This window comes from Salmo trutta, chromosome 17, assembly GCF_901001165.1.
Source record: "Salmo trutta chromosome 17, fSalTru1.1, whole genome shotgun sequence".
Lineage (NCBI taxonomy): Eukaryota > Metazoa > Chordata > Actinopteri > Salmoniformes > Salmonidae > Salmo > Salmo trutta.
Genome location: NC_042973.1, coordinates 25,045,899 through 25,070,573, shown reverse-complemented (window position 1 = coordinate 25,070,573; position 24,675 = coordinate 25,045,899). Strand labels below are relative to the sequence as shown.

General features: G+C 46.9%; 1 protein-coding gene across 2 annotated transcripts in view; it reads right to left on the bottom strand.

The window, feature by feature from the left end:
- LOC115151921 (zinc finger protein 423) overlaps nt 1-24,675 on the bottom strand; it is a 145,993-nt gene that overhangs the window by 40,181 nt on the left and 81,137 nt on the right. The window contains exons 5-6 of one of the 2 annotated variants that reach the window (XM_029696273.1): nt 24,445-24,529; nt 14,927-14,947 (exon numbers count right to left, since the gene is read on the bottom strand). In XM_029696273.1, coding sequence (XP_029552133.1) covers nt 14,927-14,947; nt 24,445-24,529 — 106 coding nt within the window. The remainder of the gene's footprint in view (nt 1-14,926; nt 14,948-24,444; nt 24,530-24,675) is intronic. The other variant, XM_029696274.1, reaches the window with a different exon arrangement.

Below are 24,675 nucleotides of genomic sequence, written 5' to 3'. Positions count from 1 at the left end.
CATGCACACACACACACATGCACACACACACACACATGCACACACACACGCACACACACACACAACCTCCCCTCACCACACAGCATCAACAGAAGGAGGGTACTCTCACCAGGGTTAGTATTCTAGTGGTGCTGCAGTTTTAGAATAGGCTAGAGACATGTGCATGGTTTGTTTATGAGCCGAGCTCCTGTGTCATTGTTCTGTTTTCATGGGTGAGGGCATGTGTGCGTGACAGAAGTCCCACCTGCCCAGCCCACAGAGCCCCACTGACTCCAGCCTCCTCAGCAAGCCCCAGTCCCCCATGCCCAGCCCACAGAGCCCCACTGATTCCAGCCTCCTCAGCAAGCCCCAGTCCCCATGCCCAGCCCACAGAGCCCCACTGACTCCAGCCTCCTCAGCAAGCCCCAGTCCCCCATGCCCAGCCCACAGAGCCCCACTGACTCCAGCCTCCTCAGCAAGCCCCAGTCCCCCATGCCCAGCCCACAGAGCCCCACTGATTCCAGCCTCCTCAGCAAGCCCCAGTCCCCCATGACATGAGCCTGTCAGTGTGTGTGCGCCTGTATGTCAATGTACAAGAGAATACTTCACACACAAAAACAAAACCAAATCTGACAAGACAATATGATGTGAGCAGCATCTGTTTGCTATGCGTCACACTCGTTGCATTTGGCTGATCTCGCTGCTGTTCCTCCCTCCAGTCTGGCCTCTGTGGATCACTGTTGTACCACTGAGCTGTGACGAAGGCTGGGTTCAACACTGACCACTGGACCTTAGTGACAGACTGGAGAGGTATTGTGGAGAGCCTGTTAACTCTAAATCAACCATTTCCCCGGGGTTTAAGCCACATTGTCATTGTAAAGCATGCGGTAAAACACAGAACAACAGCACAAGACATTCTCCTCTCCTAAATTCCACCTGCACCCTAACACGCACCCACACACACACATTCAACCCCACCCTCCTCACATATGCCCCATGATCCTCTGTAAACAAACGACTAGCCACCCACTACCCTTCCAACCCTCCACCCCCAGGCCTGCCCCTCTGTAGCCCAAATCTAGGGGTGGCGGCTTGGTTTTTTGGGGCCTGGCCATTCTGTGCTCCCGAGGCTGCTGGGAAAGTTTGGCCTGGGTGACAGCTGTGTTGGGCCCCTCCCGGCTCCCGGCCCTGGCCCGGTGGGGGCGCCGATGTACTTCATTCGGGGCCCAGGAGCCGCTTTTAATCTACCAGCGGGGCTCTGCAGCTGCTGTAAGTTAGCCCAAAAGAGTCTGCCCGTGCACTCAACTCCCAGTAACCCTTTCAGCACTGCCTGCCCGCACCCCACGCGCTCCCTCTCCTCTTTCACCCGCTCCTTCTCTTTTCTTGGTGCCGATTCTGTCTTTCTCCTCCGCTATTCATGTTTCCGCCTTCCATTTTCCTACAGAACGTCCGCCAATGCAACATGGCCACCGCACCAGACCACAAGTCTGCCAGCTACTAATAAGATCAAAGCTGATTCTAACCCAGGACATTTTCACGGTTGGTTTATTATGGTCATTTCCCCGCTTCCTCTGTGACCAGAATGGACCCCTGTATGTGATCAGACAGGAGAGATCAGTGGTAGAATGTCAGATATAGAGGACCCCCCTGGTCACCCCCCTCCCTGTCTCCTGTTCCTGACACCCACCAGGGCCACAGCCAACTGCTGACCACTGCACCCCACTACCCCTCGTTAAAATTCCAGGTCAAATCACCCACTAACAAGGTCAACTGAGAGGGGCGGGACAAGGAGAAACAAGAAAGAGAGCGAAAAAGAGATAGAGAGAGAGCGGGAGAAGTGGCAATGCTGTGCTCTGTCTTTCCTAAAATGGCGGTGTCTGTTGGCAGCGGCCCGGCACAGCAGAGTTTAATTCAGCCCTTTATGACTCCCACGGCTCTTCCCAAACTGCCCAGCTGTCACTCACAGATTGGGGAGTCCATCACATGCCCAGTCCACTTAAACATTACATGCATACACACACATTCACTACCATGCACATACACACATGCACTACCATGCACACACACGTATGCACTGCACACATACGCACACATACGCACACAGACCTTTGCATAGGGAGCAGTGGCGGCCCACATTGCCCCACGTGGATCCTCGGCAGACCCCTCTTGCCACGTCGTTCCCAGCCTCAAACTCAATTAGTAAATGAGTTCCACATGACTGGGTGATAAACAGTGACTAGGGAACAGATAAACACACACCCGACAGTCCATTAAGATCCAGCTAGCTCCTCCTCCTTGCTCGGTGTTACCCTGCTGGGTTTACACCTTCCCCCTCCACCAGAGACAAAAAGACACCAAACTCTGAGGCATTGCCTGCTACTGCACACCGTCTACTCTTTCCCTTTCTCTCCTGACACTTTTTTCTTCTGAAACTTGGTGTTGTTCATTCTTCCCAGGAACCCAATTAATTAAACGGGAGAAGGAGAGCGAGCGGCATGGAGGGAGATAAAGAGAACAAGACAAAAGGAAAAAAAAGATGCAGAAAAATACATTAGTGCGCCCAAACCTTCTCCTCTCTGGGCTCTCTCGCATTAAATAAATGAAGCGTTATGGCCTCGGCAACGCTGCTGCTAATAGGCAGACCACAGGCAGCCGGGTGTGTGTGGGGCAGTCACTGAGGTAAAATCACTGAATGGCAGGATACAATAACAGGAGGAAACTTTAAAATGATGCACTGTAAAATCTGTGTTCAACAGCTCGTCAAGTGCCATCACGTTCTACTTTTCTTCACACACAGGATCTGTCAAACACACAGAGACACTCTGCTGCCCTGGCTGGAAGTAGTCTTTCATGGTCTCTGAGCATAAGCACACACAGACGCACACCCACCAGCACACGGGCACGCACACTCACACACACGAACAGTGGCGGGGAGGGGGTGAGGGGTATTTTGACAAGGTCTCAGGATTGAACAGTTTGTGATAACAGTGGTTAAAGCACTTAAGCTGCCGTAATTAGTGGGAGCTCCGTGGTGACAGAAGATCCGCATTTATCTGGCGTTTCACAAGCCAGCGTGAGAGGGATAAACAGCAGAGACTAACAGCTCGGCAACAACACCAAGCTTTTATACTGACGAGGTTCAACACAGACACACAAACGTACATACACTATCTCACGGACACGCATATTACAACTCACATATGAAATACACACAATGAAGTTCTTTACAAGCCAGAGCAGCAGATCTGGGTAACAGGCCTGGTTTGGGTTAATTGGATTAGGTCAGAGGGGTTAACTGGTTTAGGCTATAGAGACCAAACCTTATCCTTTAACTTGCTCTTGTTTATGCACACTATAGTCCACTACATCCTCTAAGGCTGGTCATACAATACGACTTCAGTTGGAAAGTATTATTATGCTAATAACGATGGTCTGCTGAGGACACACAACGCAAGATCAGGATTCTGAATCTTCTTGTTTCTGCGGCAACAACACATTCATTAATCAAGTCCTTCAGCTTGTTCTTTTTTGAGAAGGGGTTATTTTTGCAAAATCCTTTACTAATGATGTGCTAAAGCTCACCTCTAATCACAAAATCACTAGAGGGTAGAGGCGCGATACATTCTACAGTTCTGTGTGTGGAAAGTAGATGTGATCAGAGGGGAACAGACACCCCCCCACCCAGCCCAATCAGCACCCATCCTGGCCATGTCGAGCCAGGGGCTTCATTAGCAGGTAAACGTCCTAATCGTCACATTAGAGCTGAGAATGAGAGGAGAACTGAGAAGGAAGCGAGTGAGAGGAGGGAGGAAGAGGGGAGAGCAGAGGCCATTAGCGTTTCAGCACCTCGTCAGCAGTGCTCCGTAGAGGTGAGGAGACCAGACTCTCAAAATGTGAAAAAGACCCCCCATCACTAACCCCCTTACACCACATCTCTGCCCCTCACCACAGCTATCACTGCCCCTCACCACACCACCCTACACTTCTATCACCTCGGCATCACTCCAGTCCCGCTAGTTAATTTCCTGCCTCCTCTAGCACTGCCCCTATAGGCCACTGCCCCTACAGGCCACTGCCCCTACAGGCCACTGCCCACAGACAGACACAGCAGATATATATCCACATTACATTAATGAACAGCATCCATCATCATGCATCTGGCCAAAACATATTGAGCTCATAAACACAACACAAAAAGCCTAAAAATGACAAATACCCCCATTCTACCCATAAGCCAGTGCTGTTGGAATCCCGGCCCGCATCCCCACCCCCACCCCCTTCCCACAACCCCCTGCTGCTGTAATTAGAGGTGTCCTTGACTGTAAGATGAACAGCTTTCCACACTCATGGACCCTTCCACTTCAACAGCTCTGCTCCAAAGACCACCCATTGTTTCCACACACACATGCACGCACACACACATGTCAATTGTAAGGTATAGTTTTGGCGCCCACAGATGAGCTCTGTCCAGGTCTGATTGGGGGTGCTAATGCCTGGGTGAGTGTGTTAGGAGGACACACTGGTATCTAACAACTGGTATTATTAGCTTTTCTATGTGTGACTGTGGCTGTGTATGAGCACATCCAGGCTAACGTGATAAATGTAACAACTCCTTCACAATCAGACCTAAACTCTGTCACTTTCTCTTTGTCTTACTTTAGTATCTTGCGTCGGTATTAGTTGGCCAATACCAATCCCTGCTCTGTCAATAAACCTAATATACAACAATTTGGCCAAGTATGTCACACATACAGCACTGTCACTGGCTCAACCTGTGACCCATTTGAACCAGTGTCTGTCTGTCTGTCTGTCTGTCTGTCTGTCTGTCTGTCTGTCTGTCTGTCTGTCTGTCTGTCTGTCTGTCTGTCTGTCTGTCTGTCTGTCTGTCTGTCTGTCTGTCTGTCTGTCTGTCTGTCTGTCTGTCTGTCTGTCTGTCTGTCTGTCCTTTTTGTGGACAGAAAGTGTGTGATCCAGCTTGGTCTGTCTCTTTGTGTCCGTCTTGATCCTACCTGTCTGTGCTGTGCTCTCAGCCCTGCTCAGTGCGTGTTCTGTCCAGGTGCTGGGACTGCTGTGTTCCCCGGACAGGGCCTCCGAGAGCCCCTGGCTCCCCTCTGCCATGCATTAACGAGCAGTGCACACGCAGGCCATATCGATCCAGGGGAGAGGGCGGGGGTGGGCAGGCGCTCTGCTGCCCGTTAGCCAGCCACACAGGACCAAGGCCTCAGGGCATGAGCCCCAGCGCCTTCAATCAAACCCTCCATCCCTCTCTCTCTCTCTCTCATCTGCATACAAGCCCTCTGAGCCGGGCCCCCACACACATACTAAAGAGAAGAGCAGCCTCCTTCTCACACACAGAAAATAACACTTAACCCTGTAGCTTCAGAGTGCCTTCACGGTCCACCAGGGTTGACACTACCTCTAACAACAGAGGCAGGCCTTAAATTTAAGGGGCCCTAGTTTTTGTTAAATGTGTTGTTGAGTGGCCCACTCAATCCAGCCCTGTGTCCTCCAGAGATGGAAACAGTCTCTCTCTCTCTCTCTCTCTCTCTCTCTCTCTCTCTCTTTCATCAGATTAATTACAGCAGGAGTGCTCTTAACATCTGGTCGAGTGTCAGGCCTATCGGGGAGCGTGCTCCGTCGCCTCTCAGAGGGGCCAAAGTGTGGGATAAAATAAGAACAGTGGCGGGCGTCTGGAGCAGCGTGTCTGTGTGACATGGGCAGGATGAGAGTCTAGAACAGTGGTTCCCAAACTGTGGGGTGCGCGGGTCGGTAGGAGAGGCGCTGGGTAATAGTAGAATGTACAAGGTGCAATTTTTTAATTGGGTAGTGCATCATCCATTTCTCTTGTCATGTCAGTCATTGCATACCTCAGAGAGCTATTTATAACTAGTCAGAAATGTCCAGAAAGTCTTTTTATTTATTTGTATTTTTTTAGCCCATATAGGGTGGGCTGAACGATGTGTTCCCTCTGGAGCCGTGTGGGAGTGAGAGACTAGGTGAGCATGTGTGCTGCTATGTGTGTATACAGTCAGTGTACGGTATGTGTAAGATATGAAGAATGTATGTGTGTGAGAGAAGGTGCCTTTGTTCTTGTTTGCCCACGTTTGTGTGTATTCGTATAATGACATGCATTTATGAGTTAGAAGGCTCCGGACCTTGTCTGTAGGGTTGTGGGGGGTGCTGTAGTGAGCTGCAGGTATACAGGGCGAGAAGAGAGCTGAAGTTAGGGCGTGGGCTGCCAGCTTTATGTTTTCTGTAATTAAAACAGCATTAGGCTATTTATTTCCTCTCCCCGTGCGGAGCTGATTGGGCATGAGGGAATGTGGGACTCGCAAAGCAGAGAAGAAGCACAATTACACGCCATCAGCAGACAACATTAACTCGCTAATAGGAACACGGCAATAAAACTTTATTATTATGGGGGAAGATTATTGCAGGGTCTAAGCTAACATTTATAATACTTAGCGATGAGCATCGCGTGGGGCGGAAAGACAAAGGGGGAAGGCTCGAGGAGGGGGGCTGGGGGGGGCAATAGGAGGTCTAGCGCTCAGCCCCATAGAGAGAGGTCTCGCTTGCATTAGCCCTGTCTGTCTCAGGACCTCCATTATCCTCAGCTCTGGTGCGTTGCAGTGGGCAGGACATACCTTAGCCCACCCCTCCAGGGCTGTCACACTACTGGCACAGGAAGAGGGGGTGAAACCCCCAGCCCCCCCAGGGAAATGCTTTATTGTCTTAGTTGTGGCCTCAGTGGGTAGTGAGCTATCTGAAATAGCTTAAGACTCAATGAAAACACAAAGACTCATTAGAAGTCATGATTACTGAAGTCAATATTAGTACAACCTGAACATCAGATCAGGTCAAACTGAACTAATATCAGCGACAAACTAAAAATACCAACATGTAACACCAACACAATTACAGAGTGCAGATTGCAGGGGGAAAAAGTGAGGGAATAAATTGCGGAAGGAAGTGAGTTTGCATGAGTAAGCAAGAGAGAAGGAGGGGGGTAGGTTCAAAATGTAGAGAAATAGTGGTAGTTGCTAAGTCCTTCATCCTCCTCTGCCCTGGGGGGGAAGAGAGAGAGAGAGAGAGAGAGAGCGAGAGAGAGAGCGAGAGAGAGAGCGAGAGAGAGAGAGAGAGAGAGCGAGAGAGAGAAAGAGAGAGAGAGAGAGAGAGAGAGAGAGAGAGAGAGAGAGAGAGAGAGAGAAAGAGAGAGCGGCCTCCCCTCTTTTAGCATTCAGTTCACGTCGGGAGGATAAATTATTCACGCCCGTGGAGACGGCCGCCACATGGTGTAATGAGAAGGACATGCATTGATACCAAATATTGCTGTTGGGAAACTATCGATCTGAAAGCTATTTGTCCAAAGTTTAGTGTGGAACCGAAGGCTGTCAGCGTGATTTAATGTGACTGACGGACCAACCGACAGACCCCTGCCTCCCTCACTCAGTCCCTCTCTTTTCTCTCCCGCCAAATCCCCTCAGTCTCGCAGAGAAAATGTATATTTATTTGTTCAAGAGGGTTGAACAAATAAATACTAAATGTGTAAACCAGACAATGTTGCAAGACACTTCGACACCTCATCTTTAACCCTTGAGATCTCATGTTCAAGATGATCAGGGCTGGATAGAGTAGTCTCAAAACCATCCACCACTCTGATCCACACTAAACTGGACTAAACCTATAGTAACACTGACAATATATTACACCACTGTTCACATCAGTGATCTAGACATGAAATGTCTGTTCAGCCTGCTCTCTGCCTCACACACAGTGTCTCGGGCAGGGAGATCAATTTCACATTTCCTGCCGTTGTACCATCATGTGTGAATCACCCTGTGCTTAGATTGGCATGTCTAAGAGGAAGTCTGTGAGTCCAGTGGGTCTATGAGGCTCTTTAGAAGGGGTTTATGGTTCCTCCATGGTCCACCTATTAGGGAAAATCGGAATAATACCGCCCAGAGCCAACACATACACATGTATGCGCACATGCACGCAAACACACAAACACACAGTAACACAAACTGATTTAACTCCCTTTCCATGGCTTTGCTTCTGCTAGTGGGCAGAATTGCTGTGGACCAGGCATCGTCATAGCTTGACTGAAAACAGAGGTATGCAAGAACTCACAGAGAGAAAAAGGAACCCTCCCATGCCCCCTAGCCTTCTAACTGCCCGCTCTGTTCTCTCCATAGTGACCCCCCACATAAATCCCCTGCACCCCCTAATTCCCCTCTCCTCACCTCCCCCGTCTCTCCTGTCTCCTGCAGCAGTAATAGATGAAGATACTGCTGTTTGGGAGGGTGCAGGGGAAACCCTCACTGGGATACGTACTGGCTGTCAGGGGGGTTCTAGCTGGGCCCTCACTGGGAAAAGTACTGGCTGTCAGGGGGGTTCTAGCTGGGCCCTCACTGGGATACGTACTGGCTGTCAGGGGGGTTCTAGCTGGGCCCTCACTGGGATACGTACTGGCTGTCAGGGGGGTTCTAGCTGGGCCCTCACTGGGATACGTACTGGCTGTCAGGGGGGTTCTAGCTGGGCCCTCACTGGGAAAAGTACTGGCTGTCAGGGGGGTTCTAGCTGGGCCCTCACTGGGATACGTACTGGCTGTCAGGGGGGTTCTAGCTGGGCCCTCACTGGGATACGTACTGGCTGTCAGGGGGGTTCTAGCTGGGCCCTCACTGGGGTACGTACTGGCTGTCAGGGGGGTTCTAGCTGGGCCCTCACTGGGATACGTACTGGCTGTCAGGGGGGTTCTAGCTGGAGGGAGAGGGTACATCTGTGAAACTACATATAGCTGTAAGAAGACACATCGCTCAGTAAAGAGTTCTGCTGGTAAACCTAGCGTAACCACTCAAACACATGTTTAGAACTAACCCGGAAGACTTTCCGGCACAGTCTACTCTAAGTCTCTACACATGACCTCATGCACTGCAATGTAGTCAGCCACAGCTGGTGCGTGTGACGGCCCAGGCAAGGAGCAGAATTAGTGCTCTCAGGTCTCAGCTCAGTCAGGAGATGCTAATGACCCTGCACTTACCGCCAGCGACACCTTTCCCTCCCGAAGCCTCCCAGCCGTCCCAGCCCCAGACAGCACTGCTATTACTGCTTCACTATGCACTAGGCCTGCCGAACACGGCACTACAATTACAATATCAGGGATACACACAGGTCTGCTGAAGTAAAGGGGAGGGAACAAAATGAAATACTGATCCGACATGCAGTCTAGAGACTAAAATAGATGTGAACTATGACAACTGTGTAAGATCATAACTGTACTAACTCAGTATGGAGCTCTGAGCGCAGACAGCCTCTAATCTCAACTCTCAAACACCATGGTAAGAAATCATTCTGTTACAGGCGAAAAAACAACCTCAAACTAAGTCACACAGACGGCCCTAACACCCCCAGCTTCGTGCCCCGCAATGTGCATCACACACACACCCACACACATTGGGGGCACCATAGCATCTCCACAGGTGCAGGTCTCTAATGAAACCCCAGTTGTGACGGTATGGAGGCGTCGCTTGCTCCAACGGGATAATTACGCCACTCCCTGGCAGCTGAGTTTGGCAGATGTATGGGAGGCAGCACGCGGCGCCGAGCGCACCATAACGAGCACCGGGGAGCGGAGGTGGGATTCGGCAAGACCCCACCATCCGCCATTAACAGGTTGGCACCGTCACAAATGAGTGTTTTTCACGAGAGCCCGGGAAGGCTGTGAAATTCCAATGAATTCGTGAGCTATGTCGCAACACAGTGTTGGGAGAGAAAGAGAGAGAGATGAAAGGGAGACGAGAGACAGAAAACCAAAACCAGGGAGGAAACGGAGGAAGACGAAGGGGAAGAGGGGGAAAGGTTCACGCCGCTGGTGTTAATGGCAGGATTTGTCACCTCTCTCAGCACAGGGAGCCCAGAGCAATGCACTCTGGGAAATTATTGAATCAGAATGCATTGATTTTCGCTGGGGAGAAGAAAGCATTGGAAGACAAAAAAAGCCTTGAAAAACAGTCGTGGTTGAGAATTAGGGAGGAGATTGTAGGATACCTTTTTATTATTATAGGGAGCAGAATCGAGAGAACACCATTTTACACAACTGTTTGAGAGGGAGAAGATAACAACGGAATATTATTGCTTCAGCATTTCTCCTCTGCCCTCTCTTCCTTTCATTTCAGTCTCTTCCTGTCATCATACTTTGTAATCAGGAAAACAGCCAAGATAAACCTTGCACACCTCACTGCTAAAACCGCTCAGTGTGTGTGTGTACAGAACCTGCCTGGGTGTATCCAATGTCTTCATACGATGTGTACTACAACCAGCCTTACTACCCTGCCACTGACAGCACAGCAACATTAGATCAGTGAAATACAGTGTGTCTAGTCCATATCCACCCAGAGCTGTATTCTGTACGCATGATCCTATTTTGATCTGCTTCCATTTTCCACCACCCTCCACATCAGCAGCAGCTGCATCATTTAATGGTTATTTGTAAACGCCGTCAACAGCAATCAGTGATCACTAATCACTAATGAACCAACACTGTGTCTTATTACAGCCTGAATCACAACCATGAATCAGTGCGCTACTCACTACAAACAAAAGAATGGGTGCCTCACTCTCCCACATGCACCCACTTCTCCCTGTCTCTCCATCCCTCTCTCTCTCTCTGATGCTAAACGATTTCAAGGTGACCCTGGCTGAATTGAGGCAAGTGTTTTCCTCGCGCTGCTCCAGTCTGGTCCCAGTAATTAACACCAGCGCCTAATGAAGTCCAGCTGCTCACCGCGCATGCCAAAAACCGGAAGAGCCCCTGTCAGGCAGCTATCACTCTCCTCACACCCCCACCCCTCTCCTCTCTTCTCTCTATCCTCCCATCCCTGTGTCTGTCCCTTATCCCTCTCTCCATCAACCCCGTCCTCAACCTCTCCCTGGCTTTGGAAGGTCAGCCTCCCCCTGTCAGTGGCCTCCCCCCGTCAGTGGCCTAGTGGACATCTCTGCCCTCCCTCCACCTCTTCACCATCAAAAACACTTCTCATGCAGTCCTCCACTACTTTCCACCTCTTCTCCCTCACTCCCTCTCACTGCCAAATTCCCTTCATTCCCCACCGTCCAACTGATCCCTCTTCATCTCCCTCTTTCCATCTCTCCCTCTATCTTCCTGCCAACTCCCACTTCTCTCTCTCCATCTCTCCATTGCCCTAATAATCTCTTTCACACTCTTTCCATCTTCCCTGCTTCTGTCTGTTTTTACTCCAGTTAGACCAATTAAAGCATAATGTAACCACAAAGTTGCCACACCTTCTTCATTTGAATTCGGGAGTAATTATATTACATGGGGTGTAATAATATACAGTAAAATAAAAAAGTTTGTAACAAATATTTTCCCTAAAAAGTGAAACATCAGAAAATCCATGGTAGCTTGAGTCTTAAATCACATCAGGTTGCCAGCTGTACCTTTTCCCTCCTGATGCATCCCGACTCCCCTCTCCTATTTAACCGTGTGATGCTCACTAAAACCCTGTATCAAAGCTGCATGTATCGGTCAGCCTGTCACCTTTCTGGGAGCCACGCTTTGCATCCTGGGAGTGGGGCTTTGAACACAGAGGACGAGCACCTGCCTCTCCCACCCAGACATACACACACACAAACGTACACAAACACAGAGGCACATACGGAGAAGCTAATAGCAGGCGAGGGGCCTGTGCTGTGCCGCGCTGGGATCTCCACCCCCGGCCCTCGGCAGCTAAAAGGAAGGGGGCGTTTGGGAAACTTTCCCCCAATCATCTCTAGCTGACATTCTGCTTGATCTGGAGAGAGATGAGCTGTGACATCCTCTCATGCCTCCCACCTGGAGCCTCGCTGACGTATCAGACTCATATCACCTCCGACAGACAGGAGATGCTAATTAGCGCAGAGGAGTTAGAAACTTAGCATTTTATCTGACTTCATCAGAAAGACTGATCTAAAAGCCAATCTGCACATCTTCCATTCTAAATGAACTATGAGATAGCAGGTCATTAGGAGCCTTAACAGAGACCATTGGAGAACCCTGGAGGTCAAAGATCAACTGATTTATTCTCTGTTGATTAACTTGTCTATTTTACTCTCCTCCCCGTCCATGACTACCTCATCCCTTCCTCCATCTCTCCTCCCTCCATCTCTCAATCTCTCCTCCCTCCATCTCTCCTATGCACTCTGCCCTCCGCTGTGAGCTCACACACTCAGGTCAGTGTGATTTATTATGGTGTGTGATGCTCTGCTCCCCTGCACCCTCCCCACACCCCCCGCACCGCCTCTCACCACTGTACCCCGCACCTTCCTCACCAGCTGCGACAGATGCCGCCGTCACTCGAGAAAATAAATTCAGAATACTTAACGAATTAAGCGAGGAGCTAATTGTGGCTGGCCCGTGTTTATCATGCGCAGAAAGGCAAGCGGCTTGTTTGTCTTTTAACAATTACCAGACAAAGCAGGGAGAGGAGGCAGGGAGGGGGAGGAGGGAGTTTAATTGTCCCATTCTCCCCAGCAGCTGGCTCAGCCACACCTGGGCGGGTGTGAGAGCCGGGCGGGGCGAGGGGGGAGAGAAGGGCAGGTGCACCTCTGACATCACTAAAACAAGCACAGGCCGACTTAAGGTATAAGACGCAAATACACTCTCTACTACTGTATAACACAGACATCAAGGGCTGGCATTAGTGGTTGTAGACACAAATTACATTTACCTTTGTATAAATAACACACAGAAAAATGGATTACATGTAGCCCCTCTTTTAATTTCTCATCATTATTCTCATGCGCCCCCCCCCCACACACACACAATGTGCCAATTTTCCATTCTGTTCCCACACGTTTTGGAGGAGCTCCCCCTGAGCAGTTCTCTTATAGATCTCCAAACAGCTTGTAATTACTTTTAATAGACAGCATAAGAAGCAAATCAAGCGCAAACGTGGAAAAATGAGCTCTCAGGGGGATCAAGCAGCACTCAGCCTTGCAAACAAACACTTCACCAACATCTGAGCAATTTCTCCTCTTGCTTTTTTTAAAACTTTCAAACATGTCATTCTCAGTGGGGGTAACTAGAGGAACACAGAAGAGAGCAGCAGAGAAAGAGAGGGAGAAAGAGAGGGAGAAAGAAAGGGAGAAAGAGAGAATGACAGGAATACAATGGTCGTAAAGTATTTACTGTTATTGGGTTAGTTGCTACCTAGATTCTATGGGAGGCTCTCTGACTCATAAGCACTTCAGTCTGGCTGGCAGCCTACGACCATGTGCACACCTGTGTTCCTGTGCATGTGTGCATGTAAACATCGCAACAACATTACTTAATGTTGTCTGTATGATGAGAGGTCAGCTGACATTCTGCTAAACAATCGACTCCCCTCATATCCAATCACAATGAAGCAGTCAAGAAGGTCCTTAAAGGAGAAATACCAAATATACATGCCCTCCTCTCTCCCTTCATCATACACCCCCCTCCCTTCATCCTCCCCTACTCCATGATTCCCTCCCTCCCTCCCTCCCTGATACCCTCTCTCCCCTCCATCCTCCCTCCCCTCTGGTGTTCTGGCTGGCTGGCTCCAGGTGGTGAGGGATATGCATGAGGGGCCTGTCATCTGTTCCCATGTTCATAGCATCACCACAGTGTGTTACTGTGTGTTCAGTGGAGACCAGTAGACAACCAACATCCTCCAACACACCTCATTAACACTATCACGTTCTACAGTCAAGGGAAGGGCAGATATAGAGGCCTATTTGAGATGGTGACTATTTGAATGAGGATCATGGATCATACAATAATTATTTAACCTTACTCATGAGCAATGGTGTAATGAGCCTGGACTGAAGGCAGAGAGCGGCTTTCATCTGTCAAAAACACTGCCCTATGGCTATCAGGCTAGCACACGGCACACACACACACTCATGCACACAGTGGAGTGAGCCATCATCCACATTATCCACATCCATGGACTCCTAAAGCTTCTTGTGTGCTGCCTCATTAAGTCTTCAGTGACACAGAGCCCACACCAGGTCTCTCTCACCAGTCTCTCTCCCTCGCTCTCTCTTCACCTCACACACACACACACACACACCAACACACACACACTACAAGGAGATTGCTCAAGCACTGCCCAACTGCAGCACAGACAGACATCACTAGAGGCAGATAGCTGGGTTGTCACAGGAAGAGAACAGAGTACAGGTCTGGCCTCAGTATAAAGGGTTAGTCTCATGATGTCTCTAAAGGATAGATAGTACCTTAAACATCACTCATGCATTAAGGCTAACATATGACTTAAAGTTCAAGACAGCAGGACTATAGTTGGGAGCATTGACCTGATAGTAGGGGCAGATTTACCAGTGAGAGGTCAGGTCTGAGCAAGAGGAGGAGAGGAGTAATAACATGACTACACTACTGTATTGTGAGATCACTTCTGGGTTAAAGGGATCAGCCGGGATGCCTTTCTGCCACTCTGCTCATCTGGGTTCATGCTCAGGGCGCTAGCTCGCTAAGTTCATTGAAATGAATAAGTGAGAATCATGAATGAGATGCATCATTAGCTGGGCTCCCCCGAGGGCACTTAGATTCAGGTGATTGGCTGTGCCCTGGGCCTGGCTGAGAGGGAGAGGTTCATCATGCATACACAGCCATCATCAGGGGTGGGGGGTGGACCTTTATGTTGGTGTGCAAATAATATGAGAGGGTTTGCATTGAGAGTGGGGCTATAGCTCCTCTTTACACGGTTGCAGTGCAAATTAAGCATTCTGCTATTTTTTATTTGGAGTATTTTACAATATTATCTATTGTGTGCATCATGCAGTGTCCTGCCCTGTAGCCCTATTTAGCCATATGGGCCGGTCCCCCTCCCCACTCTTTCCCAGTGCTCAACAGGCAGTGAGGCAGGTCTCCATTCACACAGCTTGGTATGGAGAGAGAAGGGGGACAAACCTTGCAGCTGGGCAGGTTCTCCTACAGGCGTCCGACAGGCAAGGTGGGTGGAAAGAGAAGGCAAGGTGACAGTTAGTCAGTAGGTCCATGATTAGATGGGGGTTAGGGGGTTCATACATGGGGGGTTATGGTGGGGCAGCAGCTACCATACCATGCACCTGATACTCTCTCTTTATCCAGACCCAGACTGATGCTCATCCTTCAATATCAAACCAACTCACTCTACTCTGTCGTCACAAGACCAAGATTCAAATCACAATTCATGTCCACCAGGAAATAAATATAAAGGAAATACCAATGAAGAAACTGAGTCATAAGACTAGAGTGCTCAACTGACAGGGTTGTATTTCCAGACTTAGTTTAGGCCTTGATGAGGGGAGAAACAGTCTGACTCCAGTAGATGCTTTAATAGATGTATCTATTACACTGCTCTCGTCCACGGGTACAGTTACTGGAGTGGGGAAGAGAGAGACACCCAGCCTTGAGATGGAAGGAGGGGGAGAGAGAGGGGACGGGGGTAGAGGGAGAGAGAAAGAAAGAGGTGGCGAGAGCGAGAGGTGGGAGGTGGAGCGAGAGCGAGTTGGAGAGAGAGAGAGAGAGAGAGAGGGCTGAATGGGGGGAAAGAGAGTACAGCTCAATCTACTAATAAAAGCAGATGAAAGTGAGGTTAAACACAATATGCTAATTGAAATGTGTTGGCTGATTAAGGGCGATTGAGAGGAGAGTGGGCGTGCTGTGAGTTCTGGGCGCCGGTGATTAGTGAGGCATTAGTGTCTGCATGCTTTTCCTCAGGATGTGTTGGAGAGCAGAGCCGCGTGTGTCGGTGTGAGTGAGTGTGTGAGTGTGTGAGTGAGTAAGTGTGTGAGTGTGTGAGTGTGTGAGTGTGTGTGTGAGTGAGTAAGTGAGTAAGTGTGTGAGTGTGTGAGTGAGTAAGTGTGTGAGTGTGTGTGTGAGTGAGTGAGTGAGTGAGTAAGTGAGTGTAATGTGTACTGTTCATTTTTATTGTTTATTTCACTTTTGTATGTTATCTACTTCACTTGCTTTGGCAATGTTAACATATGTTTCCCATGCCAATAAAGCCCCTTGAATTGAATTGAAATTGAATTCAAAGTGAGAGAGAGAGAGAGAGAGAGAGAGAGAGAGAGAAGGGGTGGGGGTGAGGTAATGCGTGTGCATGTGAGGTGAAATGAGTAAGCTCCTCAGTTCTCCCATCTCAGCCTGTCCTGAAGTGTGTGAGCCCACACACACTCAGAGCAGCACATGCATCCACACGCTCAAAATGGTGCTTGCATATTCTGTCCAAATACCAGTAGTAGTAGCAGTTGTACCGCACAAATATTTGTATCAGCTACCATGAGTATTTTTAGAAGAGAAAGATTTAAAAATATAGCTGGGTATCGACAACCACATTCTGTATCTCTTTACTTTGTTTATTGCTGTAGGTTGGGTTGCTAAGGCAGTCTTTGCCTGCTTAGAATTCCCTTTTCTGTCTTTTCTCTCTCCCTCACTTCTCTCCTCTCTTTGTGTGTTGGGGTCTCTCAGGAGGACCACACTGGCATTTTTTTTTCACAGGCTTTATTGTTTTCCACTGTGCAGCTGCAAACCATGGAGGAGCCCCCTGCAGGTGTGAGTGGTAAGGCTGTCCCCCCCCCCCCTTCCCTCTGCCTCCCTTCTCTGTCCCGACTCCCCGACTCCCCCACCCCTGTCAGCAGGGGAGGCCGACGTGCAGGGCCAGTTGCACCACTGAGCCCTGCCAAACCAGGGCTAAAATTACGCTCTGAATGCATAGAGCACTGTGATTAACCACACAGGTGGGATCCCCAGCCTAGGGCCCTGGGGGGTGGCCCCACTGTGGTGCACAGCACCCCCCCAACCTCACACCCCGCTACGGCACGGCTAGCCTATAAATAGGGAAGATGCAGAACCACTGAACTGTATCCAGTTTCTTAGAACAGTCCTTCCATCCCTATTCCCCTGGAAACCAAGATGGCGTCGACACTGCTGTGAGAGCTTTTGTCTCAAATGTGTGAAGGCTTTACCACATCATACACATCAGTGTAAGACTTATGTCATAACAAAAATAATGTGAATAAGGCATTTTACAATTTATCTCAATAGTAATTTTGTCAAGACTAATTAATAGCTAGGTTGCTAAGTAACTAACGCTAACGTTAGCTAGGCGGCTAAAGTTAGCTAGGCTAGAGGTTAGGGTTTAGGGGTTAGGATTAAGGTTAGGTTAAAGGGTTAACATTAGGGGAAGGGTTAGCTAACATGCTAAGTAGTTGCAAATGAGCTAAAAAGTAGTAAGTAGTTGCAAAATTTCTAATGAGCAAAAATGAGATTCGAACACGCAACTTTTGGGTTGCTAGACGTTTGTGTTACATCCCCCCCTTTTGTTTTTGACTTAAGTAACCCTTTGTCTTTCGTGGCCATATCAAACATAACATTTCCTACTTATTTCATAGTCCCATATTTTAGTTTACTATGTTACGTCTAGTTTATAAGACCAGCCTGTGATATCCCTCCATCTGGGAAAAGGAAATGAAAATGATCTGGCCCTCTGACACTCTCTCTCCCTGGGAAATGAGAGGCTCTGGTCCACCACTCCTATTGTTCAGCATGTGGCCCTGGAAGGGGTGGACTATTATTATTGTGATTATTTCCATCTTTGCGCAGGCACGCAGACATGGGGATCAGTCACAGCCCACACGGCAGGCATGGCGCAGGGCTTTACAACACAATAGCAGAACACTGGGGTGTCTCTACAGGCAGGTTATCACCCCGGGCCAAAATGTCTCCTCTCTCTCCTCTTCTCTGTGTGAGAAATGGGATTTCGTGTGGCTGGCTGTTTAAATATGGGAGTGTGTAGACAATTATCATGGGTGGAGAGTGTACACAAATGTAGTGGCTGGTGGGTTTTAGCGTGGACATGTGTATACTTATCAAAAAAGTATAAACAGATCTTGTCAAATGAATTACTTCCTTTCAAGGAACCCATCAAGTTATTTAGTCCTATTATGAAACATTGTATTAAAACGAAAATAATATCTTACATTAACGATCAAATACACTGTTGAAGAGGATTACAGTATTAAGGAATTATTGTATTAGAATATTTATGTTGAAACGATTAAGAGGAAAAGGCACACGTTTTTAAGAACAGACAGCAGTTTCCCTCTCTCTCAGTCAGTTTCCATCTGTTCATCCCATTACAGCTGATGTAGTCTGACAGGGGTTTTAGGAGGCCATGGGTACACTACACTCTACTTTGCCCAATGTACAGTTAGAGCAGCTTTGGAGGACTCTATCACATTACTGGATTAGATTATACAGTTGGAAGTCTCTCAGCCTCCCTTCAAATCACCTGTCCTCCAGGACAGAGTAAAACACTGGCACTGCCATGAGGATGCTGCTGTATAATCACATTCCAGTCTAACCTCACAGTGGAGAGACGCTTGACAGGTCAATGACTTGGATACTGAGTGACAGGCTGACAGGCCAATCTGATAGGGAAGATCTTTAACAAGGGGAGTGAGGCTGTAACGAAAGTAAACAGGTTTATCTATCTATCTGTGTGTGTGTTTTTGTGTGTGTGTGTGTCAAGTATGTGTGTGTATCATGATAATTCTGGTAGCGTAAACACATGTGACACTGCGTGACACTGTCTGAGCAGTGTTGCTAAGCAATTTCCTCTCCACCCAGGCACACAGCAGTGGTATGTCTACATTAAATAATCAGATCAGTTCAATCAACAGGCAGCAGGAGAAATAAACCCACATTCCTCCAGGCCCACTGCCTCCTGGAGAACACCGCTCGCATGGCGTTTGCCTGGCGCACCGCTCTGATTAATTAACACCAGGTTGGTACACCCCCTCTCTCCAGCTTGATTAAGCTCTCTTCCAGCAGAACGTGCCTGCTTCTCCACTTCTCCCAGTCTCATCGATTATCATCCGACACTCGAGCTTGGCTAGCAACACAAAAATAAAACCACAGCTAGAGAGGATGCATGAATAACAAGCCATCTGAGGAAATCATCAACTTCAGCTAAATACACATCAGTTTACACATACACATCTAGACACACCTGTACCTCTTCATCCTTCCCTAGCTGTGTCCCACTCTCACCACATACTGTTAAAAGGTAGAAGTATTTCAGGAGTTTGTGCACATCTTCAAAGCTAAGCAAGTGTGTGTGTGTGTGTGTGTGTGTTTGTGTGTGTGTGTGCCTGCCCATCCACACGCTCTGTGGGGTGGAAGTGTATGAGAAAAGAGGAAAAGTGACAATTGGGAAGTCAAACATAGATCCTACACACACGCGTGGGGTGGGGTGGGCTCACACAGGAAGGGGCTGGGAGCAGCCAGCATTCAGCAGATGTTGGAGTGTTCAGGATGTAAACTGAATGAGATGCAGTGTCACCTCCTTGTTAATGATCATTCCTAGACAAAGCTGTGAGGGGGAGAGCAGTGGTATGATCATACCTTCACAAACATCACTGTGGATAACAGGGCCAGGTGGGTGGGTGGGTGTGTGGGGTGTCTCTCTGCACATCCTCACTGTGCAAATGTGAAGAGCGCAGGGAACATACAAAGGGGAAGTGTGTGTGTGTGTGTGTGTGTGTTTACAAGTTAGTTTATTTCAGGTTTCTCAGTTACATCAGGGGGTTACATTGCTATGAGGGGCTGAAATAGCATAAATGACAAAAGACACCCACCAAAGTGCACCCACAACACACACACCTCTACCACACACAGACCTGTGATGGCAGACGAACATCAATAACATTTATGGAAATGGAAGGTGAGTGTCAGAACACCTGCGAAGTAGCGGAGAGGAAAAAAATCAAGTGGACATGATTACCCCAGCTGACAAATGGTTAGACAAAAGGGCAGGCCACATCGCTGGTGCTTTATCATTAGTGATGTGGCGTACAGAAAACACACTGACTGGATTTATCTTGTTTTAGATCCCTCTCTCCTAAACAGCCTCTCTGCCACAATGGGGATAAAGACAGTATCCATCACCTTACAGACTGTGAACAATGGATTAGAATGAAGAATGTGTTCACTGTTGCTACTCTTCTAGTGAACAAACTGATTTAAAATCTAAAAAGGCAAAATCCCCACATGTTTTAGGAGGTTGGAAATGCGTTGATGGTCCAATGCAGCTGTATTCATCTCAATATCAAATAATTTCTGGATAACAATTAAGTACCTTACTGTGACTGTTCTCAATTAAAATGGTAAAAAGAAATAAACAAAAATAGCTTCTTAGCAAAATTCTTGCTTGAGAAATTGCTCTTTGCTAAGACTGTCTGGTAGTGGTCTAAGTGGGGAAGGGAAAACTGAAAATGTGTTATTGGCAGAGAGATTAGGAACTCTTTCTTATTGGTCTATTAACTAATTTACCACCTGGTGATGTCTCAAGGTAGACCAAAACTCCATCCCACCACAACAGGATGACATTTCAGGCAGTCTTTTCAAACAGCTCTTACACTAACGGGGCATTATCATCATTATTACAATGTTGCAGTATTATTCCAACCTCAGAGTGTAAATATATATAAAACACAGCTCAGAGTGGAAATATATATTAAAGACAGCAAAATCTGATTTTTTACTTTACTGGGGCTTTAAATGCGTGAGAACTAATACTTGTGCATTCTGAAGGGTTTCTATAAGGAGAAATGTGGAGAGTAAATATCAAAGCTCAGGGATAACCTCAGCAGTCATATATCAAACCTGACAGATAGTGTAGCTTTTTAATGATTGTTTCTTAATCTCTCCAAGAAAGACAGTAGCGAGAGGGACAGCAGAAAACTCTCCTCTGTGATCTCTTCCATTTTCTCACCAAAGACGCCTCACCAGATAAAGGTTAAGACACTGCTCTTTTTTACTGCTGAAAAGACGTCATCCATCTTTGAAGAGGGGTTAGAAAGAAATAATAAAATAATAACAGTACTTAAAATAATCTTCCTCAATTCCATAATTAATCTCCTCCAGCTTTTCTAACAATTATGATGTTAATTAACCCAAAATTCCCTCCATGGCGGCTGAGAGAGAGAGCCAAGCATTTAAAAGCGCTCCCCCTGCCCCTCTTCCAGCCGCCCCATCACCCCATCATGGTACAGTCTTTTAGGGGGAGAGAACTCTGAAAGGAGAGGATTTTCAGGGTGGAGGGGTGGTGGAGATGGAGATGAGAGAGAGCATGGGAACATGGATGGGTCTTCAACCCTCATCAGAGAACGCAGAGAAAATTAACACAGGGTGAGGCTGGGGAAGGAGGAACGGAGGAAATTAAGTCAACAGTGGAAGTGAGCGAAAAATAAATAAATAAAACTGGGCTGGTGAATGAATCCAGTGGAGAATGTCTCTGTTCCCAGCCAGACTCTGGGCTGGTGCAGGCAGTAGGCCTGTATACTATAGCTGTGGTTATGTTCTGTACCAGCCCTCTCTCTCAAGACACAACTACTGCAGGACTCGGGAGGACCCACGCACTGAAAATACATCAACCGGCACAACTCTGGTATCAGCTGTCAGGCCTGGAGAAGGCTGGGGAGTCGCTGCGGCTCCCAGCGTTCTGCCGTTTGTTCTCCCAAATTACTCACAGGCCAAGCTCGTTAATCTACACTATAGTACGCTGCTGCAGCAATTATTACTTCACAGAATAACAACACAGAGGAAGCCCGTAAAAAACTACAGAGGAACTTTTCAGTTAAACGCACATCCCAGCAAAGCGGGAACATTCTCAGAACATTAGCTAAGATTCCCATTAAATTCTAGTTAATGTTTAATCTACATTAGGATGATAACATCCTTAGAATGTTCTCCTAACATTCACTAAATGTTGTGAACAACATCTGTAACAACCACCACAGAATATTCCCCAAAAGATCTCATTAGGTTTCCAGATAATGTAATAATCAGTAATGTTACCAGTAATGTTTTCCCAGCAAACCAAAATTGGTTCTGTGAAAGGTCCCAGAACCTTCGTTAGGTTGTGGCAAATGTTCTCATAACACAAAAACTGTCCAGTCATGCTGATGATTATACAATGTTTGTATAAAACGTTCCCCTCATGTCACAAGAATGTTCCCAGAACACATTTTGTCTGTTCTTTAAAAAGTTTCCCAGAATGTTTCATTAGGTTGTGGGAACAGTGTGGGGACATTACAAAAAATATGTTCCCAAAACACAAAGACCTGTCCAGTTGTGAGGATGATTGTTCAATGTTTCTTTTAAGGTGCAAAAAACATTTACCTGATGTTACAAGAACATTCACAGCACATATTTTGTCTGTTCTTTAAAGGCTCACAGAATGTTTCTTTATGTTGTGGTAACATTGTGGGCCTATGACAAGAGATAGGTTCCCAAAAAAAAAAAAATTGTCTAGTTGTGCTGACATTGAGTTAACGCTTGTATCTGGGTGCAAAAAACATTCCTTTGATGTTGCAAGAATGTTGACAGAACCGTCTTTCTGAGTTCTTTAAAGGTTCCCAGAACATTTATTTCAGTTGTGGGAACAGTGTGAATACATTACCAGATACAAGAGATAGGTTTCCAAAACACAAAATATTCTCAGTTGTGATGACATTCATACAATGTTTAAGTTAGGTTGCACAGGACATTCCCTTAATGATATTCACAAAGGTTGCACAAAACATTCCCACAATGTTGCATAATGTTAAATAATTATCAAATAAGTCCGTTTTTATGACATTCATAGCATATTGGTTTTAGATTTAACATAAAATAAAATACACTGTTATATGTACAACAGCATGTGAAGAGGATGGGGACATTTTAATAACTCAGAAAGTGTGTTTTATGTCCTGATTGACCACATTAGACTGAAAGAAATACCTCAATACTACATGATCCCTTGGTGGCACAGTGGTTTAATGATCAAACTGCAAAGCTGAAGATTGCAGGTTCAAGCCCACATATTCTTTGTAAAATAAAAATTAAATATTTTGAGGCTCAGATATAATCTACTAAGAGAGCATGTCTTCACTTTGTCCAGATTTATGAATCCAGTCAGAAATGCAGAATATAGACCAACTGTAAAAAAATAAAACTGTGTAAAAATGGACTGTTCAACTTTTAAAAACGCAGACGATATAATTCCTACTTTGAGACCCTTGATATGCCCCCCCTCTTATTTGTCATGATCTGAAAAGATCCTGTATCAGCACTCATAGTCTTGGATACCTTGTAAATATGGGCCTAGAAGTATGCAGCATATAAAGAGGATGGGGGAAGTGATGGTGAATAACCCAGTTCCTGTATTTCCCTGTGTTAGTTATGAATAAGAAGGCTAAAAAGGATAAGGAAAGGGGGATACCTAGTCAGTCTTCCGCATTTAACCCAACCCAGCGTGGAATTCCTGATGTACTTATTTGTATTTTATTTAACCTTTATTTAACCGATTGACCATACCGACATTGCTATATACTGAAAAAAGAACATGTAAGAGATGTAAGAGACCTGGTTTGGGAACCAAACATTGCAGGTACAAACTCCACATGTGCAGACTGTCAACATATGAAGTGTAAAAAATATGGATGTGTGTGTATGATTAAATGCTGTTTGAATGTCCTATGAAGGAAATTAAAATGCCACCATCTTCAAATGCAAATTGCTATTAAATCTGGTGAGAAACATAATGGGGATGCATTATGCTTTAAGGAGATATACATTCTAATGCTGACAATGTTGTGGTAATATTAGGTCAATCTTAAATATAACATTTTCTAAATGTTCTTGAAATGTTCTGAGGACCTCCAAGACAAGGTAAAATGTATATTGCATGAACATCATTGGAATAATATGTTAAACCTAAAACAAATATGCTATGAACGTCATACAAACAGACTTATTTGGAAATTGTGGAACATTGTGGGAATGTTCTGTGCAACCTATGTAAATATCAAAAGAACAACTCCAATAACTGAATTAAATGTTCTGGGAACCTTTAAAGAATTTAGACTAGGTGTTGGGTCAACATTCTTACAACATTATAGGAATTTCCTGTGGAACCTAACAAAAACATTATCTGAATGTCAGCATAACTGGGCAGTTTTAATGTTTTGGGAATCTGCCTATTATCATAGAACATTTTCCACAACCTAACACATTTTCTTACAGGAACAATTAGGGTAAGTGCCTTGCTCAGACAGATTTTTCACCTAGTTGGCTCAGGGATTTGAACCAGCAACCTTTTAATTACTGGCCCAACGCTCTTAACCGCTAGGCTACCTGCCACCCAATCAGACCTGCAACTGCGGCCTCAGCTGTGCAGTCAAGTGTTAAACAATGGAACAGCTGTCGAGAGCGGCGGCAGCTTCAGAAATAGAGCTGTTCATTTCACCGGTCTGTCTCACACCTGTGTGCTGTGCAGGCCGGGGAGAGAGAGGGCGAGGGCTAGGCCAAAGAGAAGGCTGTGCAGCCAGAGAGGAAACGCAAAGGATAGACGGGCACAAAGATAAACACACACACAGGAAATGATGAGGCTGACTCACCGATCATGTGATTGGCGACGTGGATCTGGATCTCTCGCTCTGTCTCGAAGGTCATTTGGCATTTGATGCACTGGTACGTCTTCTTCTGCAATGCAACAGACAGGTAGACAAGAATTTTAAAGAGGTTATCAAATTACTTTTTCATTCACAGCCGGCGCGTGCACACACACACACGCTCTCCTGATACAACAATAATGTACTGGTGGGGAGAGGGGGGGTTCTGAGGTTTCT